General features: G+C 54.6%; 2 protein-coding genes across 7 annotated transcripts in view; one reads left to right on the top strand and one right to left on the bottom strand.

Moving 5' to 3' along the window:
• SMPD3 (sphingomyelin phosphodiesterase 3) overlaps positions 1 to 16,010 on the top strand; it is a 79,621-nt gene extending 63,611 nt beyond the window's left edge. For all 4 annotated transcript variants that reach the window (XM_031458204.2, XM_031458207.2, XM_031458205.2 and 1 more), the window contains 7 exons: positions 2,536 to 4,058; positions 9,067 to 9,142; positions 9,258 to 9,413; positions 10,207 to 10,296; positions 10,586 to 10,649; positions 12,516 to 12,678; positions 12,960 to 16,010. In XM_031458204.2, coding sequence (XP_031314064.1) covers positions 2,748 to 4,058; positions 9,067 to 9,142; positions 9,258 to 9,413; positions 10,207 to 10,296; positions 10,586 to 10,649; positions 12,516 to 12,678; positions 12,960 to 13,061 — 1,962 coding nt within the window. In that variant the 5' untranslated portion in view covers positions 2,536 to 2,747 and the 3' untranslated portion in view covers positions 13,062 to 16,010. The remainder of the gene's footprint in view (positions 1 to 2,535; positions 4,059 to 9,066; positions 9,143 to 9,257; positions 9,414 to 10,206; positions 10,297 to 10,585; positions 10,650 to 12,515; positions 12,679 to 12,959) is intronic.
• Positions 16,011 to 17,000: 990 nt separating this feature from the next.
• Positions 17,001 to 24,457, bottom strand: part of PRMT7 (protein arginine methyltransferase 7) — a 33,394-nt gene continuing 25,937 nt past the window's right edge. For 2 of the 3 annotated variants that reach the window (XM_010979241.3, XM_031458203.2), the window contains 7 exons: positions 24,059 to 24,106; positions 23,286 to 23,375; positions 22,017 to 22,178; positions 20,745 to 20,819; positions 18,529 to 18,689; positions 17,514 to 17,610; positions 17,001 to 17,279 (listed from right to left, as the gene is read on the bottom strand). In XM_010979241.3, coding sequence (XP_010977543.3) covers positions 17,106 to 17,279; positions 17,514 to 17,610; positions 18,529 to 18,689; positions 20,745 to 20,819; positions 22,017 to 22,178; positions 23,286 to 23,375; positions 24,059 to 24,106 — 807 coding nt within the window. In that variant the 3' untranslated portion in view covers positions 17,001 to 17,105. The remainder of the gene's footprint in view (positions 17,280 to 17,513; positions 17,611 to 18,528; positions 18,690 to 20,744; positions 20,820 to 22,016; positions 22,179 to 23,285; positions 23,376 to 24,058; positions 24,107 to 24,457) is intronic. The other variant, XM_010979243.3, reaches the window with a different exon arrangement.

Consider the following 24,457-nt stretch of genomic DNA (forward strand, 5'->3'; position numbering starts at 1 on the left):
TAAGAATTTCTCTCAGGAAGCCTTTTATGAAGCTAGGCTGTGTTTACCTCTGACCCGTAACAAGGCTACGTCCACTCCGTGGAACATGAGCCAGTCCTGCTTGGAGGGCAGCACAGTGTGGAGAGGGTTTCAGGGGTCACAGGCAGCCTTAGATGGATCAAGGCAGACACCCCTACCCCTTACCCCAGGAGGTGGCATCTCAGCTGGGCCCTGAAAAGTAAGTAAGGAGAAGCTGATAGAGACAAGGCAGGAGAGGAGTTTCAGGAAGAGAGCCCGGCAGGTGCAGGCGCCTGGGGGTCAGACAGCAGTGCGCATCTGAGATGATGGGGGAGTCCAGGTTGGGGCTGGGTGAGGAAAGAGGTTACTGAGGACAGGAGCACAAAGCATCCCTAGACAGACTGGATTGGGTGTAGGGGAGATGGTGAAGGCCACTGTAGAGTCTGAGGCTCCAGGATATCATGGGGGTGGGAGGAATGCAGAGGATGGCCTTCTGGCTTCATCATCATCCTTGACGGTGAGCTTCATTGCTCACACCTGAGGGAGGGGCTCCTAGTCAGATGGCTGTGGTGAGTAGACATACCTGCTTCTCCAAACTGTAAACTTCCAGTGTTTGCTTCAACGTGATTTCCTCTGAAGTAAGTAAAACCTTTGTGAAACATTTTCTCCAGAACCAGACACAGCCACCAGCTTCAGGTTCATCTTTAGACACTATGTTCTGTTCAAACGGTGGCCGCGGAAGTGTGACTGACACTGTGGGGCTGATCAACCAACATTCACTCACTCATTTCCTGAGATCCTCCTGGTGCAGCCCCTGGATCCACAGCACCCTCAGTGTAGCCCCTTCTTTCAAGAAGTCCCTGGTTCTTCTGGGAAGGTAGCCTCACATTGTGAGCATTCATGATCTAGAACTGCAGAGACCAGGCCACGCACAAAGGGTACAGTGGAGGTAAGCCACCTGGCAAGGGGGACAAAAGAGCCTGTCTGAGGAGATGATTTCTAAGCTGAATCTTAGAAGAAGAGCAGTGGGCTAGATGAGGGCCAGAGGAAATAGCAGGGCATGAACAAGTAACCACACCCCAGCCACTGGGAGGTGAGCACAAAGGTGGCTGGGGCTGCAGACACGGGCAGGCCTGGCTGAGGAGATGCAATGCCCAAAAGGGCTGAGCGAGGCCTCAATGGGGCTGAAGCGTCTGTGACATGGTCAGATTAGACAGAGTCCCTCTAGCCATCATGTGGCGGATGGCCTGATGGGGAAGAGGCCAGGAAAGTGAGTGATGTGTGTCACAGTCCTGGACCAGCACAGGGGCTGCAGGGGTGCTTGGATACATAACAGGGACTCATGGGACGTAGGGACTGAGGGAGGGCGGAGTCCACATGGCACCCAGGTCCTGGCTGGGGTGACCAGGAAGGCAGGAGGAAGGGAGGGTGTGGGGCCAGGACGAATGGCATCATGGACACAGACGCCAAGGTGCCAGGGCAGACAGGGCTGGGCCAGTGAGACAGTGAGCAGGAAACGGGTCCCCCAGCTGATCTGGTCATGAAAACTCTGCGTTATGCTTATACCAGCTTTACCACAGAATGATCAGCCTTGGGTTCCTGGAGGCTGGGTAAACACTCCAGACTCTTGTCTTTATTGATTCTACATTCAGCACAATGACTGCACCTGCGGCCTCTCCCAGGCGGGGCCCTGGGCCTGCTCTGAGATCCAAGGCAGCTCCTGCACTGGCTGGGGTCGGGACCTGGGGTGACTCACCCTGGCAGCTGTGGACCTTAGCTGGGCCCTGAAACTACATCTTGGGGGCTGAGAGAAGCTTGGGGCCGACCCTCAAACCTCAGGGAGCTTCTTCAAAAGTCACAGAGAGCATCAGAGTCCCGTGTAACTGGGTAACTCTGATCATTCTGGAACCTGGGAAGGCCCATGCTGTGCCTGGATCCTTGTCAGGCAGGGATTTCTGCTGGGGGTCAGCAGGGGTGGGACGGCAGAGATGGTCTGAGGCTGGAAGCTGGGGCACAGTGAGAGCCTAGTTGTGGGGGGCCCTCCTCCCAGGGGTCCTGCCAGTCACACTGCCCTCCACCCTAGGACCCTCTGGCGCCTTTTCTCTGCAGTTTATTCTCTCACTGTCTTGACCCAGTGGGCACTCAGTGACAGGCAGCTGTGTTTGCAGTGCCTCTGACTCAGGCTCTCCCCTCACCTGTTCTGAACACACCCCTGGCTCCCCAAATCCTGGGCCAGTTTTCAACCAATTAGGTTACAAGGTCAAAATGGTCAGCTAGAGACAGTCATGTCACCAAGCAGTTTACTCTAAGAGAACCAAACATCACCAAGCAGTTTACTCTAAGAGAACCAAATACATACAGGAAAATGGAGTGGGCCAGGCCAGCTCCTGGCCCCAAACACCCCACGAGAGCCTGCTGGCTCTGGCCTGGTCCTTGGAACAGTCAGAGGAGGCAGGAACAGGGTGAGCAAGTCAATGGCCCCAGCATCTGACCTGCTCCCCTAAAGATGAATGAAAGTCTCCTCACTTTGTTTTGCAGGTTCTCCAGCAGGCCTTGGTGGCCCAGCATGGCCCACTGAGGTGAACCATGACTGGCTGGCTAACACGTGCCGCTGACCATCCAGAGTCCCGTCTCACCAGGAGGTGACCCCTCCTCCAGCTACCCCCTACTCACCCACCCCACCCAGGAAAGTGCCCGCACTGCCACAGACACCATGTAGTAGGGCCGGCCGCGGCGCCCAGTGAGCTGCGATGGTTTTGTACACAACCCCCTTTCCCAACAGCTGTCTGTCCGCCCTGCACGCCGTGTCCTGGGCCCTCATCTTCCCATGCTACTGGCTGGCGGACCGGCTCTTGGCCTCCTTCATACCCACCACCTACGAGAAGCGCCAGCGGGCTGACGACCCGTGCTACCTCCAGCTGCTCTGCACCGTGCTCTTCACACCCGTCTACCTGGCCCTCCTGGTCGCCTCACTGCCCTTCGCATTCCTTGGGTTCCTCCTCTGGTCCCCCCTGCAGTCTGCCCGCCGGCCCTACGTCTACTCCCGGCTGGAGGACAAGGGCCCTACCGGCGGGGCAGCCCTGCTCAGTGAATGGAAGGGTACAGGTCCTGGCAAAAGCTTCTGTTTTGCCACTGCCAACCTCTGCCTCCTCCCTGATTCACTGGCCAGGTTCAACAACGTTTTCAACACCCAAGCCCGGGCCAAAGAGATTGGGCAGAGAATCCGCAATGGAGCCAGCAGGCCCCAGATCAAAATCTACATCGACTCACCCACCAATACCTCCATCAGCGCAGCCAGCTTCAGCAGCCTGGTGTCACCGCAGGGAAGTGATGGCGTGCCTCGGGCCGTCCCGGGAAGCATTAAGAGGACGGCCTCTGTGGAGTATAAGGGTGACGGCGGGCGTCACCCCAGTGACGAGGCTGCCAATGGCCTGGCCTCTGGGGACCCTGCCGCAACCGACAGTGGCAGCCTTGAGGATGCCTGCATCGTGCGCATCGGTGGTGATGAGGGGGGCCGGCCCCCCGAAGCCTTCGACCCCCCTGCTGGGGGCCAGGCCAGGAACGGGGCTGGCCGTGGCCAGACGCCCAACCACAGTCAGCAGGATGGGGACTCGGGAAGCCTGGGCAGCCCCTCAGTCTCCAGGGAGTCCCTGGTGAAGGCACGGGCCGACGGCGGCAGTGGGGAGCCAGGCGCCAACAGCAAGCTCCCGTACAAGGCCTCCGTGGTGAAGAAGGCAGCTGCACGCAGGAGGCGGCACCCGGATGAGGCCTTTGACCACGAGGTCTCAGCCTTCTTCCCCGCCAACCTGGACTTCCTGTGCCTACAGGAGGTGTTTGACAAGCGGGCGGCCGCCAAGTTGAAAGACCAGCTGCATGGTTACTTCGAGTACATCCTCTATGATGTCGGAGTCTACGGCTGCCACGGCTGCTGCAGCTTCAAGTATCTCAACAGCGGCCTCTTCTTTGCCAGCCGCTACCCCATCATGGACGTGGCCTATCACTGTTACCCCAACGGGCGGTTCTCCGACAGCCTGGCCTCAAAGGGAGCGCTGTATCTCAAGGTAGGAGGCCTCAGTCAGCCAGTCCTAGAGCAGTGGTGGGTGGAAGCAGGCCCCAGCCAGGGGGTCCTCACTCTCTTGGAGGACAGTGGGCAGACAAGGCTTTTCATGGGAACTGGAGGGCCCCCAGCTCGGGGACAAGGAAAATAGGAACACAGGGACAAGAACTGAAGCTCCAGGCTGGGTGACCTTGGGCAAGTTCCTCCAATCTCTGAGCCACCCTTTCCCCATCTGTAAAGTGGGGTAACACTGAGTCTCCTCACATGGTGGGGAGTGGCCTGTGAGCGGCGAGGCCTAGAAGGTTCTTATGGTGCTGGTGGTAAAGATGGCAGGCGGTGAAGAATGAGGAGGCTGTCTGTACTGTTGCAGACAGATGGTTGCAGGTTGGGCTCTCAGGCCACTCCCTTGGGCTACCAGCCTCCATGGCCAGGACGCCCTTTCCCTCTTGGCTGTCATGCGGCTGCCACACCAGGCACTCTGCCCACCAGCCCGAGGCTTCACTTCCATAGTAACTAATTAAAGTGAATCATAATTATTTCTGCTAATTTGGATGCAATTGGAAGAGTTTTTAGACCATGGTAATTTGGTCATTACACATTATCCTCTACTGCGGCTGACATGCTCAGCGTGTTGACTTTCTGGTCCCTATCCAAAAACTGCTCTTGGTGCTTCCAGAGTTTTCTGAAACATCGTTTGGCCAGCTGCTACAGAACAAGCTTTGTGCCCTCAGAGGCAGCAGCTGCTGTGGGTGTGGGTTCTCTCCATATTCCCCTCAAGACTTCTCAGTTCTCCCCAGAAGGGGGGGTCCGTGAATGGATAGGGGTGTTGCTGTGTCTAATCTGGAAGCCCAGCGTGGTGAGGTTCTCATCTCCAGGCCTCAACTCTGACCGTGCTTGGCCTGTTCAGGAAGTGCCGCTTGTCAGCCAAGCTCCTGTCAGGAGTGAGGTAACGGGCTGATCGTCTGCACGGAGCCTCTGGAGCAAGTGCCGCACCCCAGTGCCCAGACCCCCACTTCCTCTTGTGTGGCTTAGCAGACAGAGAACTGGGGACCCCAGCTCTCCACTCACAGTCTGAGTTGCTGAAATTGAAGGCATTCCTCTTATAGGTGAGCAACCTCCCCATTTTGGCATGTGGTCTATCAGCGTTCTATTCCACAGATGTATTTTTGTCTCAGCAGCCAGAGTGACTTTCTGGGGAAGGAGGGGACATGGTGTCAGACTTGGGGCAGTGAAGGGAAACGAACCTTCTTCCACCCTACTACTACTACAGATGGCTCAGAGGCCAGGGTCCCCTGCAACCCCACCTGCCACCCACATGCCCTCTCCTCATCTTTGTCCCTGATCCAGCACACTCTGACCACCATGCCCACCAGGATCACAAGTCTCCCTGGGACAGCCTCTCCGCTGTGGGCTTTCCTCCAAACCCCCACCTGTCTGCCCATTCCTTCCAGATCTTTGTTGCCTGCCAATCCACCTCTCTGCCTGTTCCTTCCAGATCTTTGTCGCCTGCCCATCCTTTAAATGCTAATGCTCCCTCTACCTCCTGGATCTAAAAGTAGTCTGCAGGTATGCTGAATGTGGTCCATGCCATTAAAAAATTTTCTTGTTGGCCAACACATAAAAATCAAGCTATTTCACATAAAACTCAATCTGCAACTTCTCTCCCCACCTTGGCAGATCTGGCAACACCAGGCCTGCTGCATTCTGCCCAGATCTCAACCTGAGCTGGGGGTTGGCAGCCCTCACAGCAGGGCGACCCAACTTGGCCAGCCCTCTTCACTTCTGAGTGGTTATCTCAGCCAGCCGGCCCCAGGCACCTTCCCCAGGAAAGTGACTCCACGGCCTCCATTTACACACTTGCTGAGGGTTCTCTGTGCTCACCCAGGGTCCCAGTTTCACTTTGCAGATACCTCTGCCCCCCACCAATCCCCAGCTGCACTGTAATGGCCCCAGCCACCATTCCTCTGCATTCACCCATGTGTGTTTCGGGGTGTCCTCCTACTTCTAATCCATCCTCCTCTTGTCCCAGGTCTGATGCCTTTTACCCCTTCCTGCTGCCTGGGGGAGAAGCCCAGCCTTCACCTGGGCCCCTCCTATGTCCCCGGGCTCTGCTCCAGACACACACTGGTCCTGGTCCTGCCCCAGACTGGCTGCCCCACCTCGGTGGAGCTCTCCTCGGCGGCATCCGGCACAGCAGTGTTCCTTTGTGGATTCCTAAGCCCTTTCCCCCGGGTGTCTTGCGGCTTGCCTCTCCCATCAGACAGAACAAAGAGTGAAGCCATTGTGCCCAGCACAGCAGACCTAGCTCATCTCTGTTGGCGAGAGTGTGCCTGTTTCTCTGCATGGAGGAATGAAGTAAATGAGGTTTCAGGAGCCACGCTAGCTCCAGGACAGCCAGGGGCTGGAAAGGTGCTGACTTGGCTGTGCAGAAGCCTCGCTCCCTTCACTCAGGGCTCCCCATCCAGCCCTGCCTTCCCATTTACTCTGAGACATTTCCCATCACTTCCTGTCCTCGAGGAAAGTGTGCTTCCCTGCTACCTAGATAGCCTGAGAAGAGCGGGCTGGAACAGCTTCTCCCTCACTTACGAGAGCCTGATTCTGAGCCCTTCTTTGTTGACAGTCTTTGCCCACCAGGACTAAAGGCACAAACTCGGAGTGATTGTTTGTTTTTGCAAGAGAAACATGAGCTTCTGCGGCTCCCGAGGACTCAAGCCAGGAATCAATAAGTCCCCACACATAATAAAGTGGATCTTGGCAAGCTCACAGGGCTGATTGAGAGCGAGGAAGGGGGTGGGGGCTTGAGATATCTCATTCTGCATGTCTATCCTCCCAGCAGGTTCTCCTCAGCAACAGAGCTGAGTGGTGCCTCTGCACTTGTCCCGTTTCTGCCCAGGACTCAGCCCAGGCAGGTGACATGAAGAGCTGAGTGAGGGGCTGACGCACTAAGAGCATCAAATGGGCGGCTGCTGAAAACCCTGGCTCAGTCACTAAAGCTCAGAAAGCAGCGTAGAGCAGGGGGTGGAGCTGGGCATGGGCCGCAACATCAGATTTGAGCATCAGATGTGAGCTGGCCTCAGTGGAGCCTCATGACCCCAGAACAATTACAGTGTAATTTTAGTATAATCCTCATAGCTGTTGTAGGGCTCTAGTAAGGCCATGTCCATGAGGCACTAAGCAAGGGTGCTCACGGTGTAAAGGTTAATAATGAGGAGTAACAGACTCCTGGCCTAAGGAATGCGGGGGAGGGGGTTGAGAAGCGCCATCGTGTGGCCTTGGAGGACATTGTGTTTTTGAAACAGGGGAAACAAATGGTGTGTGATTTCTGAGGCACTGGCAGTAGGGAGCAGGGGGTACCATTGGGCTGAAGTCTGGGTCTAGAATATGGCAAGGAGTGAATAGTAAACATGTGAGTTTATAAACAGCCCCAAATCCAGGCCCATTATCAAGTAAACAATCGTCCATTCCCCCTGGACACTGGAAAGGAAAGATGTGCACTGATCCAGGCTTGGAAAAGGGATGAAGAGTTGTAGAAAGCTAAGGGTGTTTGATGATGCAAAAGTCCCTGTGGAGAATAACGCTAACCTGACTTCGGCAGTAAAAAGGATGGAAGCCTCCCGAGGCTCTCAGAGCAGAAGACTGCAATGAGTCCAGGCCACTCTTAGCTGGAGGCCGTGTAGAGCTGTGCTCAGCAGATGCCAGGTACACCCACCCTGCACCTTGCCCCTCAGCCAAGAACTGGCCTCTACGGTCTTCCTCCCTAGAGACTCCCTGGGGTCCAGGGCCTGGAATAGATCATCATAGAAAACCCAGTCTGGAACAGATTAGCCAAGTTTGGGGAAGAAAGCTGAAGTTCAGATGGGAGGACAGCCCAGAGAAAAGAGGGTAAGGAGCCAACCAGCGGCCTCTGGGAAAGGCAGCCAAGGATGGTTTGGGAAGCATGCTGGGAGGGATTCTCGCGTCATAGCCTCCAGCATGTGCGTGACCAAAGGACCTGGTAGAGCCGGCAGGCTCAGCAGCCATCCCTCACCTCCCCAACCACAGCCTGACAAGGGCCCAGGCTTATACCAGGCTCACTGCTGGGGGCCGAGCTGTCTGTGACATACAATAGAGATACTAGTTTTATTACACCAGTCTATGGAGACAGCCTGCCAGGGTCACATGCGGTTGGGCAGGGACGCAGGAAGGAGCCCCCAGCCCCACTCCACCTACTAGGGACTCTCTCCAGTGAAGGAAGTGAGCAAGAGGCAAGGACCCAAAGTCTAGGGAGAGTGGAGCATGAAGGCATGAAGAGGCTGCTGTGGAGGAAGGAGGGCTGGGCTTGGGATGGAGGCTGTGGGGTGCATGGTGTCAGCCCATGACACAAATGCCATGGAGACAACAGCCAGAGCTGTCATCCCAGATCTGGGGACTACTGGGGACCACAGCCAAAGAGCAGAAAAATGACCACTCATGAAGCCAGAGGGTAATAGACTGGGAAGAGAGCGAGCAGAGGGCAAGGTGTAAGGCCTCTCAGAGTGGACGGAGGGTGGCGGGCTTTGTGGCTGGGCTGCACTCCAGAGGAGATCTCAATCTAGACATCTGAGTAACGGGCTCCAGGGTGTGATCAGGTTCAGGGTATCACCAAGGGGAGGAAGAAAGAGCCACCAGACAGGAGTGGACAAGGAATCATGGGGCTGGCACTTGAGAGTCATCCCTCTGGACATTCTGGTCACCAGGAGACAGCAGGGACTTAGGGAAGAAATCTTCAGTGACTTCTGCATATCTCCTGTAAAGCCCTGCATGAATTGTCGGTGCCACTCACCATTTCTTCATGCATCTGCCTCTCACACTGGACCAGAAGCTCCTGGAAGCAGGACATGTGCTGTTCCTCCTTGGGCCCAAGTCTAGTCAGGAGCTGACAGAGCTGGGCTAATGAGGGTCTGACCTGGCTGGGGGACAGTAGTCACCAGTGTCCCCCTGAGCAATGATGACTCACAGTTCTCGTTACCAAACCCTCACCTCCTCCCCCACAGGTGCAGGTGGGAAGCACACCTCAGGACCAAAGAATTGTCGGGTACATCTCCTGTACACACCTGCATGCCCTGCCAGGTAGGGTCCAGCGGCCAAGCTTCAGCGGGTGGGGAATGTCCCCCCAGAGGGCTGGGATCAGCCTGGCTGGGGTCTGGCTGCTGCTTCATCATCTCTCTGTGGTTCTGCCCCACAGAGGACAGTGCCATCCGGTGTGAGCAGCTGGACCTGCTTCAGGACTGGCTAGCTGATTTCCAAAAATCTACCTCCTCGTCCAGCACAGCCAACCCCGAGGAGCTGGTGGCGTTTGACGTCATCTGCGGAGATTTTAACTTTGACAACTGCTCCTCCGGTGAGGCATGCTCCTCCTCATTCAGGTTGGCCACTGTAGGAAGCATGGGTTCCAATCACAGCTGGAAAGACTGTTAGGCAGCTGGAAGAACTTCCTACTCCTCAGGAGCATGGGGATGAGATGGTTAGCAAGACCATGTTTTCTCTGTCCCTGAGAAACCCCCGAATGAGAAGAGCCCATGCTCTGCATAGAAAGCTCAGAGGTCACTTTGCTGGAGACAAAGACCCTAAAGATGAACCTCTGGCAGGAAAGGCTGGGAGCCTCTGAAACCCAGATTAAGGGCGAGTCAGCTAATGATATTCACCAAGACTTCATTTAGCTCTTACTTTGTACCAGGCCTATTCTAATTTTAATTCTGACCTGTTAGGACAGGTCACCTTCCTCTCTGAGTCCTGTAGGGTCATTCCTCACTCAGCCCGGGCACCCAGGACAGTGAAGGGCAGGAGTCCTGGCTGTGGCAGCATCAGCCAGGGCCCCAGGGTTTGCCACAGAATCTGGGAAGGCCTCAAGATCACTGTCCCCAGAAGCCAAAGTGGGACAGTGACCACTGTCCTCAGACAGAAGGAAAGCTGAACACTAGCATGTGTGTGGTGGGGGGCAGGAGGGTGGGATTTTCAAAGATACAGAAAACCAGTGACAGATGAGCCACAGACCCTACCCAGAGGCAGTTACTGAGTGATAGGGACCTGGTGGCTCAGAGTAAATGACCGGAACCAGAGGCAGGTGGCCCTCTAAGACAGGCCAGATACCCAGAGGCCCACAGCATCCCTTCGCTCCCTTCCTCCCTGCACAGACGACAAGCTGGAGCAGCAGCACTCCCTGTTTACACGCTACAAGGACCCCTGCCGCCTGGGGCCTGGGGAGGAGAAGCCGTGGGCAATTGGTGAGCTGGAGCTGGGGCTGGGGCCAGGGGCTGGGGCAGGAAGGCAAAGGGACTGCTGAGGCCTGAGCCCACTGTGCTGAGGCCTGACTCCGCACAGTCTTCCCAGAGAGACCGGACAGACCTCTAGGACCTGTCCCTAAATCCCTACTGCTGGGGGCGGTGGTTGGGGGGCACTTAGCCACCAGGTCAGCAGAAACTCTCGCCTACCCCTCCTGCCCCAGAGAGGCGGTCCTCCTCAAGGCTGGCTGGGCCCTGCCCGCAGTGACCACTCTCATCCCCTTATCCCCAGGTACCCTGTTGGACAAGGACGGTCTCTATGATGAGGAAGTTTGCACCCCTGACAATCTGCAAAAGTAAGTGTCTAGCACTCATGCTGCTGTGGTCAGGTGGGGTAGGCAGATCCAGGCATCTCCTAGGTCTGGGAGGAGCACTGAGCCTGGACTCAAGTGTGGAGAGATGGGCTCTGTGGTCAGATGAGAGCACACAGCTCCGTGAAAGGACGACTGTGAGAGCCTCAGGGATGCAAGCTGAGGGGCAGGCGAAGGCCGTGGTGGACCTCACACCCCAGAGGTATCCTTACCAAGGAGAAACCTCTGAGTAGGCCTGGGGTCTCGAGGTGGCATTTCCTATACCAGCACCCAGAGGCCTGGCCCACTCTACAAGAGCTTGTCCTGTCCCAAGACCCAGCCTGCCTTGGGCACAGAAAAAAGGACCAGAATCTCCCAGGGTGAGACCAAGCACTGCGCAGACCCCTGTTGAAGAGCCCTCGGGATGCCGTCTGCGGTAGTTACCAACTAGGCAAATGAAAACAGGAACAGAGCTAACACAAGCTAGTCATTTTCAAAATAGAGACAGTTCTATTCCAGTCAAACTGCATTCTTGAACCCAACAAGACTTCCATAAAGGACACATTTGAGAGGCCAGCAGCAGAGCCAATTTATAATTCACAGCCCGAAACTGCACACAGTCACGGCAATGGCTCCTTGTAGCTAATTTGAGCCAATTAATTAGATTACAGACTAAATTTGAAACATCATCCTATGCCAAGAAAATTATCTTTTTATGAGATGATGATTTAAAAATGACTATCAGTAACTCTTAGATCACTGATGCTGTAATTAATTATCAAAGGCAAAGGACAGTAATGGATTACATTTCTGCTATGTAACCATGTTCTGCATGTCATTAGTGTTATTTATCTCAAGGCTGATAAAGACCTCGTAGAAATCCACATTTGCTGGCCGTGCCTGTCCAGGTGCCCTGTCCATTTGTCCAGGCGTTAGGTGGCTGGGCGGGCCTGTGCAGTATCTCTCAGGGGCTATGCCTCTCACCCTTGGCACTGGCCTGAACCAGTCCTCCATGATGGGGGGTCCCTTGAAGGCTCCTCCCCACTGGTGTCCAGGCTCTGGAGGAAACCTGACAAGAAGCAGATGGCAGACAAGGAGACAGAAGACCCAGATTCAGGGTGTAATGCTCCACCTGAGTGCCCTGCCCTCCCTATAGAAAGAACCCTGACCAGCATTTAAGCACTAATATCAGTTACCTTCCTCTGAGAAATGACAGCCGCATCCCACCTTGTTCCTTTCTTGGCACACCTGGTCCCTGAAGTGTCCTAGGGCCACAGCAGTTGTTCTTGTGTTAGAAGAGAAAATGGTGGCTCAGGTTTGATGGCACAGCCACTCAGGGACAGAATGACATAGGAGTCCAGCCCTGGGATGGGGCCTGGGTACTCTCCTGGCTACCCTGCCCCACTGCTACTTAAAACAGGAGTCATGAGTAAGGGGGTAGGGGGCCGTTTGGGGACTTCCAGAAGAGAAAGGTCCCTGAGGTTCACTGTAAAGACCAAGTTCCCCAAAACAGGCCCCTATTAGCTCAGAGCAGAACCCCATCCTGGAGACGAGATGAAAATTCTGTCCCCAACTTGGTCACAGGCTCTGGGTGGTGCCAACATCCTAGTTCAGAAAGGGAAGGCGAGTGCTGGCTTTCCAAGGTGGACATGGGGCTGTCCTGGAGTGGCTCAATTCCGTCTGGAACTCGCAGGCTCAGACTCCGTCTCCCTCCATCCCAATTCCTTTTTGGGCTCATGGGGAAGATAGATCTCAAACACAGGGGTTTGGTCTTTCTTGGGGGCGAGATCCTGGTTCCACACTCAGGACCTGGTGTCAGGGCTGGGGGTGGGGCTCACCTTCCCTTCTTGTGCCTTCTGTCTGTGTGAGCAGGGTCTTGGAGAGCGAGGAAGGTCGCCGGGAGTATCTTGCCTTCCCCACCAGCAAGAGCCCTGGAGGAGGCCAGAAGGGACGCAAGGACCTGCTGAAAGGCAACGGCAGGCGCATTGACTACATGCTGCACGCGGAGGAGGGGCTGTGCCCAGACTGGAAGGCCGTGAGTCTGGGGCTGGGCTGGGCTGGGCAGGGCACCCAGGCCCTGCCCACAGATAGGGACCCTGTGCCCTGTACCCCTCAGCAGCACTGAGCTCTCCTCTGAAATGGGACCTGCCAGTCTGGGAGGCCTTTGGGACCCAGAGGTCCTCCCACCCCTCTACCTTCAGGAGGTCTAGGCCAGCCCCAGCCTAGGGCCCCAACCCCTGCCAGGCCCCTCCTTTACAGGATGCCCTTTGGGTCTAATTGGGATGTTTCTTCCTCGCCCCCTCCTCACTCTCACAGGAGGTAGAAGAATTCAGTTTCATCACCCAGCTGTCAGGCCTGACTGACCACCTCCCGGTGGCCATGAGGCTGATGGTGTCTGCAGGGGAGGAGGAGACATAGACTGGCCACGTCATCACAGCAGCGGGGTCTCCGCCAGCCCTGTGAACTGCAGTCCCTCCCTGGCTGTGTCCCCTCCAGCAAGCACTGCTGGTGCTGGGGGAGGCGGGCAGGGGCCCGGGAGAGCCACGGTCAGTCCTGAGTGAGCTGGAACCAGCGCTGCCTGGCACCTCTGGGCACTCGTGGACAGGAGTCAGGCCGGCCCAGGGAGTCCAGGCTGCCCAACCAGTGCCATTCTTTCAAAACGTGATTTTCTACAAATCTACAGCACAACCTAGTTTGTAACCCATGGGTTAGTATGAGAACCGGGTTTCTGTACTCTTTGTATCTCTTCTCAAGCTTCGTCCAGGGTTCATTACTTTTGTCTGCTGCCATGTTGTCTCGCATGCCTGCACCCTCGCATGCACGCTGCCCGCATGCCACATGCCACGCCACAGCCACAGACCCCTTGCTCAGGCCTCACCCAAGGCCAAACTCCAAACACAATCAGAACCAGCCAAAGAAGCATTCATTCCTGGACACAGGGCCACCGGCTTGCTGCCTCCAGCTGGGACAGCTCACAAGCAGGGACCATGAGGGCTGTGTCCAGTTACCAGCGAGCCCAGGCTCTTCCCCAGGGTCTTGCATTCAAGGGCGATTACATTTTAAAAAGAAAAAAGAAAAAGTTAAGAACAAAAATAACCCTTCACTTGAAAGGGTCTGCAAGCCACGAGGGAGAACACTGCTCTTGGCAGGCTCCCTTTCCCCAACACAGCAGAGCCAGGAGCCTCCCTCCAAGACTCCAGTGTGGGCAATGGAGCCATAGACAGGAATCTAGGGAGAGAACGTCACTTTTTTACAGGAAGAAGGGGAACTAAGGGGGGTGGGGGGCTTCTAATTTTGAAAGTGATGTATTTGTAGCTTCTCTTCTGTCAAAACCAACACATCCTCTTCTTTCTACCTGATCTGCCTCCCCTACAGACACCTCTCTGGTTCAGGACCAATCCCTCCCTGGGACTGTCCCCATCCACGTGCTTGGCTGAGCTCAGGAACCTTCCACCTGCCTCTGGGTGGGGCTGTGGCTCTCCCCAGAGGGCCCTCCCAGGCCCATCCTCAACAGCAACCCTGGGGGCCCTGGATGAAGGGGCTGGAAGCCAAGGTGCAGGGCAGCCTGTCCCCGCACCAGTGTGCAGGCCAGGGGTGGCAAGGCCAACGGCCCCTGCTTGCCCTGGACAGGGAATGGTACTGGTTGGCATACAGGCACATAGATGTCCACTCTACCACCATGTGACCAGGGCCAGCCCCGGGCACCTAGGCATGATGGTGTGGCAGACCCTGCAGGTGAAGCCCATAGCTCCCCATCCCACAGCAGCACTGCCTCTGCCCACCTGCCTTTTTAACACACCTGGGGATGCCCCCCAAAGTCAAGCAGTGAGGGTTTTGTCTGTTTTCAGGTACAAGGCCCCACCAATTCCAGGGGCTGTTCTTTGCAACCCTGACTGGTCTCCCCTCCTCACAGCACCTTGACCAATGTGCCCGCCTGGCTCAAAGCCAATTTTTCCTGAGGCTGGGGGTGCATCAGGACCCTGCTGCCAGGAGCCTCCTGGTGCTGGTGCCCTGATGCTGTGCCTTGTCACCTACTGAGCTGCAAGAAGGACCAAGAGGGGGCCAAACAGCCAGCCAGAGGCCAGGCCCTGTGCTGGGGCAGGACACTCCTGAGACACACCTGTGACAGCACTGGTTTGTCTGAACCCCCTGGCCAGAGTAGCAGCTAGGCTGAGGGCTTCACTGCTTGGCACATTTTCCTGGCTAGGCACCCAGCCTCACCCCAACTTGAGTCAGGAGGGGCTGCTCATCGCTTAGGGTGCAGGCCTCCCTGGCCTCTCTGGCTGCACCCCTCCTCCAAGGCCATGGCTTTGGGGCCTTGGCTAGGCTTCACTGGGTCAGAGGTCCCCCCACTCCCCAGAGCAGCTAGCAATCTGCTCACAGGTAGGGCTCAACTGAGCAGGCACCATGCCTATGTCTGGGCCTAAGCTGAGGCCCCAGGCTGCAGGTCAGCTGTGTACTCAGGAGAGCAGTGGAGGCAGAGCCAGGGCTCCTGAAGCAGAGCAACCCCAGCACAGCTTGTATCCCTCAGAGGGGCCGCCTGCCTCCCAGGGCAGCTGGGTGGGAGCCAAAGCACAGGGGCACAAGCTTCTCTCCCTACTCATGGGGTGGCCTTAGGCAAGTCATACCTTCCTGTGCCTCAGTCATTTCCTGTCCTAACAAGGTTGCCTCTGCCCAGCCTGCCTGGTGTCCAGAGCAGAGTTGGCCTGCGCTCCCCCCAACCCTGCTCCCCTGACACTCCCTCTGGCACGGTCTCAGCACCGAGGCTACCACTGCCCAGCCACATGTTCCATCAAGCCTGTGGACTCCCAGGGTCACGCACAAGCCAGATTTTTCCATTTCAGTTTTTAAAAAAAGAAAGAAAAGACACATTGCCAGGATCTCAGACTCTGCGGCATTGAGGCCTGGGAGGGACAGATACGGGGTCACCTAAATCCCCAACCAAGGCCCCACACCTGCCCCAGGCCCAGCCTCCAGAGAAGCCAGGAGGCAAGGGTCAGCTTTGGAAGAAAACAGTCATTTCATTTGTCCAAACCACCTTGAGTTTTAAGTATGGATATTAATCTTGATGCTTTTTAACTATTGTATTAACTTGCTAAGATTTAGAAATACTGTTTTAAAAAAGGAAAAAAAAACACTTTTTTAATTTCTGTATTTTTTTTCTGTATGGTATCCTCATGGGACATTAGGGGTTTTATATGGTAAGCACACCTAAGATTTTGGTAAAAACATTATCAAATATATATCCAGACAATTCTTCCCTAGAAGAAAAACAATCTTAACACATATTTTGAAAGGAAAGGTGTTTTTTTTTTTTCCTTTACTGGTGCTGAAAGGAAGGATGGATAATGAGAAAATAAAACTGTGAGGCTCAAGGCTGGTGTTCTCTACTTATTTGAGTGAGAAGCTGGGGCTGGGCTCTGCTCTGACTCCAAGAGGCTGGGTGGCCAGGTGGGGCTGTGGGGAGACCGCTGTGTGGGGTCTGCCTTTCCTGCCTCTCCCCGACAGGATGGGCACAGCCTGGGTCTGCCCTGAACCACCAGAAAACCAGGCCACTTGGGTTCTCTTACTCATTCCCTCTGGAACTGGGAGCCAACAGCAGAAGGGTACCTTGAGTGTGGGGAGAAGCAAGGCTGGGGCCTCACTGGGACTCTGGCCTTCCTGACAAGGCAAGGCGGGGCTGGGATAACCACACTTGTGCCCAGACTTCCAGGGGATGAAGTTCCTCTGCTAGAAAAGGGGGCACACAGGAAAGGGCTGTACCTCTTGGCTCCCTTATCCTGATGGCTGGTGTCTGGGTCTGCATCTCAGGAACCGCTCTGGGACAGTCTCCACCCTGTCCTCTGAACAGCAGCTTGGTGTCCAGGTGTCCATCTGAGTCACCTGCTGGTGCTGCACAGAGGCCAGACCTATACAAATGTGGCTTGCTGTTACCTAGCAAGTGAAAGGGTCTGAACCTGGTCCTTGGCCTGGTCCTGCCAGGGTCTTCAAGGCCTGGGACCCAGCCACAACTCAGCATCTCTGCCCCTAGAGGGTCCCCCTAGCTGGAGCAGGCAGGTGGGACCCAGAGGTTCCCAGAGTGCAGGCCAGGCTAGGCTAGCTCCCAAAAGAGCAGCACGCCCTCCTGGAACTGCACAGCTGAGAGCACCCCAACCTGACCAGCCCAGCCAACTCAGATTCTGTTCCCTTCCAGGAAGGACAGGAGGAGCTTTCACAGTTTGGAGCTTTCTGAGCATTTCAAAACAACTACAGGGTGGGCTCTTTGGCCCCTCCTCAGCTCCAAAGCAACCCTTGCTTCCTGCCATATCTGGAGCAAGGAGCTGGCGGTGCAGAAACACAAAAAGGGAAGAGACTTCCTCCAAGCCCAGAGGCCAAGCTGGGCCCTGAAAGGAGAGGTGCCTTCACCTTCCTTCTCAGAAAGCCACACCATTCAGAGCCCGGAGCCCTTGGCCACTTTATTTCTCAACAAGTGAGGGCATCTGAGAGCGTAAAATCCATGGTGACATCTCCAGTGTCAGGGTGGAATGCCACAGTGTAGCTGACAGTCCGTGGGCTGTCCGGCGGTGCTCTGGAGTCCTGTGTGGTGTTGAAGAAGTACACAGCCTGCTTGCAGTGGGGGTTCCAGCAACAGTCCCCCTGCAGGAGAAGCAGTAAGAAGGTGGTGAGGGCTCCTGGCACCCAAGCCCCTTCCTGGCCAGCCTCCAGCCCAGGCAGCTCTCAGTGAGAAGCTGCTGCTCAGGGCCGGGTGACCTAGGGCCACGGAAGAGTTATCCGGCCACATGCTCCAGGAACACCCAGAGCTCAGGCAGGTGTGACGGCAGCACCTCCTCTCAGATTGGCCCACGCTGGGACTCCAGCACACAGCACTACCTTGTTCTCTGCAGGCTTCAGGAGGCCAGTGCTGACCGTGCTGTCCGGGGTCAGGTGGTATTCCATCCACAGGACAGCCCCATGGCTCCTCCCAGACCTGGGGGCGGGGGAGGGAGAACATTGAGCTAAAAAGGAACAGCCACAGGAGAGGTGGATGGGCGTGGCCATGGCTCCCCTCTGCTTTCTAGAAACCTCTGGTCTCTCCCACTTCCATCCCCCCCCACCAAGTCAGGAGGCTCCTAACACACCACCTGACTAAAGGCCATGCAGTAAAATGCTGAGCAAGAAAAGCCACAACCCAAAGCCCCCAATGGCTCCTCAGAGCCTGGCCAAGCACTCAAGAGTAACCATGGGGCAGGGCCAGCAGGCTGCAGGACCAGCCTCCTCGGCCTGAGGTCATGGAAAGGTTTGGTCCAGAAGGCTCAAAGCGCAGCCTGGGCATCAAAGGCTAGAAGACTTCTCCCAGATACCCTGAATGGCAGGCCCAGATGGATATCTGCCCTGCCTTCCCCTTGTTAAAGGAGCCCCAAGGGGCTCTGGGCTCATGGTCACCACCCAGTCAGAAATGGGTTATTTCTCCAGCAAGAAGCAGCTCCTCCCCTGAAGGGAGCTGAAGCTGGAGCTAGATGGTCCTGACTATGCATCACAATGGCAGCCCCTGCCAATTCCTAATCTGCTTCAATTCCCAGGAGAGTTCAGAAATACGGGCCAATGGGTAACCATAGCAACCAGATTCACATTTCTCTGCAGCTGTGTGTAACATGTCACTTAGCTCACAGGGAGCCTCAGATGTGGGAGGATGAGCAAGCTCATTCTGGCTCTCCCTCCCCACCCAGAAGCTGTGGAGACCCCTGTACACTCAGGGCCACTTCAGATCAGAAAGGGCAAGGCAGAGACAAGGAGAGCCATCCCGTCGCATGAAAGCAGCCAAAGCACTCGGGTAGTAACTACCAGACAGAGAGCAACCCCTGCCACTCCCTTCCCCCACCGCCCCCACCCTGGAGCCTACACTCACCTCCTCAGCTCAATGGTGCCCTCAGCACGGATAGGCTGTGGGGGAACAGGCTGCAGAAAATCAAAGGTCAGGATCTGCTGGGGCTCGGAGAGGCTGCGGCATGGGTACTCCCACAGCGGATGGGGCTCGGCCTCCTTGCTCTCCCTGAAGTCCAGGGCACACTGAGAAGAGAAGAAAAGGGAAGGCAGGGGTCTGCAGAGGTAGAACTTGGCAGCCATGGGACAAGGGGCTCATGTCTGCCCCATGTAACTGCCACAGTCACATGGGGTAGGGAGTCCTCACAAAAAGTCCACGGGTGCCTGGATCAGACCAACTGGCTTCTCTGTTCCCTGCCACAACTCACGAGCCGTCTCCATGGCAAGTCGCTCTAAGCTTTATTTTCTCCCTTTTAAAACTGGATGACACTGCCCATCTCACAAACTACCTTGAGGGCTAAATGTCTGTATTTGTGAAAACACCTGCCATTTGGACACTCACCTACTCAGTGACCCTTACTGAGCACTACAACTGCCTGTGCACACAAGGCTTTCAGTCTAGATGGAGACAACTGGGAGATAAGTGATTGTGGTGCCTGGGGGACAATGACCTCCGGCTGAAAATGGGGCTGCGCAGGAAAGCTGCTGGAGGGGTCATCGCTGGGCTGCCTCCTGAAGGTCACACAGGAGTTGGTAGGAAGGAGGAGAGTGGACAGAGGCCCAGCAGGGAGAGGACGGAGAGCAAACCAGGACAGGCCAAGCAGCAGGGGACTGTAAGAGTAGAGGCAGGGAGTCAGGGAGTCCTACAGCGTTTTCCCATAGGGTTAGACTTTGGATCTACAGATTCACTTGGGCTCTGTGTAGAGGAATGCTGACCAGGAGAGAGAGGATACGTGGTCATAGGCAAGAAACGAAAGTAGCCCAGACCAGATCAGCAGCAACAGGGGAAGAAACTGGCTCACTGAGGACCTGATGGTTATGGAACCTGATAACCAACTGCACGTGAAGGCGAGGACTTGTCTGGGAAGACACAGGGGTCCTGAGCCCAGCAGTCGGGTATGAAGTGGAGGCAGGTCTAGGACAGGACCACTGGAAGGGGCCAGGCTGGGGATGGGGGAAGAACAGGTGGGACTTTGGAGCATCAGGTCAGAGTGCATGAAGACATCTCAGTAGAGGGGCCACCACTCTTAGCTATTTTATCTGAGCTCAGGAGAGATGAAGACATTGGCCAGGAAAGATGGGGGACAGGGACAGTCAGGGAGAGCAGAGTCAGGGCAGGGGCCTCAGGAAGACCTAGAACACGACACCTTAAGGGATGGGAAGGGGTGGAGGAGCCCAGTAAGGAGCCTGAGGAGTGGCCAGAGGGAGCTGGAGTGTGCAGTGACTAGGCACAAAGGAGATTTCTAAAAGCATGGAACAGTCAGTGGTCTGCTGTGGAGGAGCAGGTAAGATGCAAAATGAAAATGTCCCTTTTTTCAAGTGAACGGATTTATTTACTTAAAAAACGTTTATACAAACAATCCACAAACGCCACAGAAAAACGTAAGCAGAAAGATAAGCAAAAAGAGAAAAACATTAACCACTTCCTAATCACACAGCTACCATTTTGGTGTCCCGTATTCCACCCCTTTTCCTCTGTCTGTGTGAATTTTTTTTTTGCAAATTCTATTAATATATAAAAATGGGATGGTGTTCCCTGCCCTGCCCTTCTCACAGGGCTGCATCATGACTCTTCACGCTGATCCTCACAGAGCTGAGTTTCATTAGCACCTTCATCACTGTCCTGGGTTCCCAGAGATGCAGTCCCTCGTGATTGACTTGATCCCCTACTATGTACAAATAACCCTGCAGGACCCTCCTCCCACATCCCTGCCCCACCTTCTAGAGACTGTCTCAACCGGGAACAAGCTGCTGACATTGGCAGGAGCAGTTCCGGTGGCCCGGTGACGAGGGGCCCTAGCCCAAAATTCTGAATCAGGGATTATAGCTCAGGACGAGAATTGCCTAATACCAGACTTTGAGACACAATGGCTCTCAGGCTCGTGCTCATGGTGAACCAAGTAGAATGGATATACCTGCCCTCACTGTCCCCAGCAGAGGAGCTCTATGCATGCTGACTGCACTGTCCAGCCCAAGTCCCTCCATGGAAGCCAGACATCCCTGTCAGAAGCCTGTGGCTATGTGGAGTGGAGGGGGAGTAGGGAGTGTGACACTGCAGGTGGGAGTTGTGGCCCTGCCTACCTTAATCATGTCATCCATGATGTGCACATCGAAGCCTTCACAGTTACCACAGGGGCTCCGGATCCGCCAAAGGTCCTGTAAGGAAGGTGCAGCCTTCACTGACACCCATTTGCCAGGGCACACTGACATCCACACCCGCCAATGGGGCAGGTGGGCAGGCCATGCCAAGGGTTCTGTGGGACAGCACACAGATGTCCACATCCACCTAGGGGCACGGCAGTGTGGTGACAAGAGCAAGAAGGGTCCATGAGTTAGGGGGCTGCCCCAGCTCCAAACATGAGGCACACCTTGCTGTTCCCACAGACCCGGAAGAGATCTTCATGGCTGAAGGGACTCAGAGACACCAAAGAACGAAGATCAAACCTGCAAAGCCTCCCATGACCCCAAACCCTCTCCTATGGGGGACAACTGGCCAGAGCTACCAGGCTAGGGTTTCTCACTCCCTGTCCATCTTGAACACTGGTTCACTGGGAAGAGATCTGTAAACCAGTCCTCGGGGCCCTGCGCCCACAAAGAGCATGAGAATGATGGGAAGGCGGGGACCAGAGGTGTACTCAGGCCAGTCAACTTTGTAACCTCTGTCTCCTGGACATACGCCCGAGAACAAGCATCATTCCCCACAGCTCCTGTCTAGATATAAAAACGAGAATTCACATGGAAATGTGATCAAGTGAATAAACAGCACAGAAGAAATGCCCAGAAAATTAAGCAATGGAGCCACTAAGCTACCAATGGATAAAGCCGTTCTTATCAAAGAAATATCAGAGGTTCACTCCACATTTCAGGTTAAAAGCATTTCAAAACCCTTTTAATAAAGAATGCCTTTTCCAAAATGACTTTGTGACTGTGGTTCTGCTTTGATAAGAAAATTAAAAAGAAGCTTTTCAATTTTTTCTTGCATAAAGAAGCTGACTTGTCCATTTCGAAATGCTTTTAACAACTGGAGCCTCAGCTCTTAATGAGAGCAGAGCAAGCTGCACAGCTTGTCTTCTGAAACTCTTAATTTATATTTTTAAATTATTCTGATAAGCCATAATTGTAAAACAACAACACACAGCCATTTCCATTTCATGTGCCAAATTACTGCATTTTTACAAAGGCAAGCCTCTTCTACTCAGCTCTGCAGTGTGCTGATATGGAAAAGCAGAGGCCCAAGTCATTAAGACCCGAGTTGTTCCATCTGCATTCAAGGTCTTTACAAAAAAAACAAAGTCCCCCAAGCCCTACCCCACCCCAACCCACCCTTTCCAAGAAAACCTCTGGGTGGCCTACCCTGAACTCCACGACCACCACATGCAGCGAAGCAGCCTGGGGCATCACCACGGCACCAGGCCCCAGGTGCCGGTCCACAGCAGTCCGCACATACCAGAAGTACAGGTTGTGCCAGGGCAGCAGGCTGGTGGTAAAGAACGGCTCACCCAGGAGGAGAGAGACCTGGTGATCAGAGCGAGAAGCAGGGCCAGGGAGTCAAAAGGTTTCAGCTCACAAGTGAAGGACAGGTCACAAGTTTCACAGGCTCACTCATTCATTCATTCATTCATTCACTCACTCACTCATGCACTCAGTCAGCCAGTCAGTTGACAAACAAGCATGTCAAGGTCTGCACTGCCTTTGGGGATATAAAGATGAGAAACCGACATGAGCCTTGCCCTCAGGAGTGCAGAGTGGAAGAAGGAGCAAATGAGGCTGGGGGCTGTCCTCAGAGTGCGGTAAGCTCTGACAGAGGCAAGGAAGGGGTGCATGGAGGGACCCAGAGGTCAGAGCATCAGGAAGGGTTTCCAGGATTACATCCCTACTCAGTTTTATCCTGACAATGTATTATCAGCACTCATCTGCCTCCCTCACCAGGCTCAGAGCACCACAGAAGTAGGGACATAGGCCACCCAGTATTCTCAGCACAGTACCTGGCCCACAGCAGATGATCAGTGAGGGTCTGCTGATTAGATGAATAAATGCACAAATAGGAGTCAGAAAAGCTATCACCAAGGACATCTGTAGGGGAGGATCGAGTGAAGGAAGAGACCGATGAAGGGCTGAGAGGAGCAGCCAGATAAAAGGACAACCATGAAAAGTCAGTCAGTCTCTTAAGAACCTAAACAGAAGTGTGTTGAGGAGGGAGAGGTCCCTGGGTTGTGAGGGTCCTGGAGGACAGTGAGATGAAGCCAGCAGGGATGGCAAGTTTAACAGCTAAGGTTACTGAGGGACAGGAGGCACACACAGGGGACTGAAGCGCAGCTGTGGCAGGAGGAATGGATGGGAAACTAAGTGAGGACAGCAGTGCTATGAAGGAAAAAGGGAGGACACGACGTGATGCTATCAGTCCCAGCAGAGCCATTCTGCCCTCACTGAAGCAGCAGAGATTAGTGAGAGTTGAGGAGTACAAGTATTTGCTCAGCAGGCATCTCTGCAAACCTCACCACATCCGCAACAGTGTTGAGTCCTTAGCTTGGTGAGGTACTAGGGGACCCACAGTGAGGCCCAGAGAAGGGGCCGTCTCAGAGCCATACTGTCCAGTGCAAAGGCAGAGCGCTTGCTCCTCACCTTTTTATCCCCCAAGTCTGCAGGTGTTAATAATTCAGGCCGTTTCTCTATCATATTAATTTTATCTTCCAAGTGGTTAGCCTTGAAGATCTTAGAGAGAAAACAAAAGTATTGTTTTTGTCCAGGAAAAAAAAAACAATTCAAAGTTGCTTTATCTGTTTGCAGTTCTCTGGCCAAATAGTTCTGGAGCACCACCTTCAGCTGCTTTGTGGAACTTTTCCCCACCGGAGCGTCCTATAGACCACAGGGGAGATCACGAGTGAAATGTCGTAAGAGCATAAGAAATCTCTCCTGTAGACACATCAGCAGGACTTAGCAGTGGTGGAGCCTTGTAGTCTGGTGGAGGTGGGTTATCCTTCAGAGAGGAAATCAAAACCAATCACTGGCCAGGAGGAGAAACACCATCACGGAACCAACCAATCAAGCCAGTTTGTGAGCAGTGACTCCCTGGGCGCTGGTGACCCAGAAACAAACTGAATTCTATCACTGCAAAGATTTTAGTTTTTTTAGTTTTATGTGAAGTGAGGAGAAAAGCCTACACTTCTTTAGCCACAAAAAACAAAGGAGAGTCTCAACACTCACTGCTATTCAATGACAGCCCTAGAAGACTTCCAGGCTAGCTCTCAGCATGGGAGTCACGAGAGCTTCACTTGCAGGTGCTACTTCTCCCAGTTCCCTTGGTTCTGAAGCTGCTTCAAAACGATCAATCCCAGACTCAGGAAGGCAGGCCCCCCAGGTCCCCTCATTATTCAGTAACAACAATTATCACTTACTTTTTTCATCAGTCTATGAGAAGCTGCTGAGCTCTCTACTGTAAATACCTAAAGAGAATACCACGCTATTAGCTGTGGGAGATTTACTTAACAGAGAAAGAAATTAAAGGTTAAAATGCAACTCCAAGGCAGAGGGCAACACCTAACCAACTCTACCTGTGTTCATTAGCCCCTGGGATAGAACAACATTCTGCACTGACCCTAGGAAGATGGCAGACTCAGACTTGGGAGCTATATGGCAACAGCTATAGCCTGACTCCTGCCTGCACACAAGGCAACAAACCCCTCAGTCCCTAACCCAAACATGCCACAAGTGTGGCAGGTGCACCTGCAAAAAGCTTTAGTCACAAAACTGTGTACCTAGATCACATGACACCCTAACTCAAAAGCCACCCTCAG

The sequence above is a fragment of the Camelus dromedarius genome, chromosome 9, assembly GCF_036321535.1.
Source record: "Camelus dromedarius isolate mCamDro1 chromosome 9, mCamDro1.pat, whole genome shotgun sequence".
NCBI lineage: Eukaryota > Metazoa > Chordata > Mammalia > Artiodactyla > Camelidae > Camelus > Camelus dromedarius.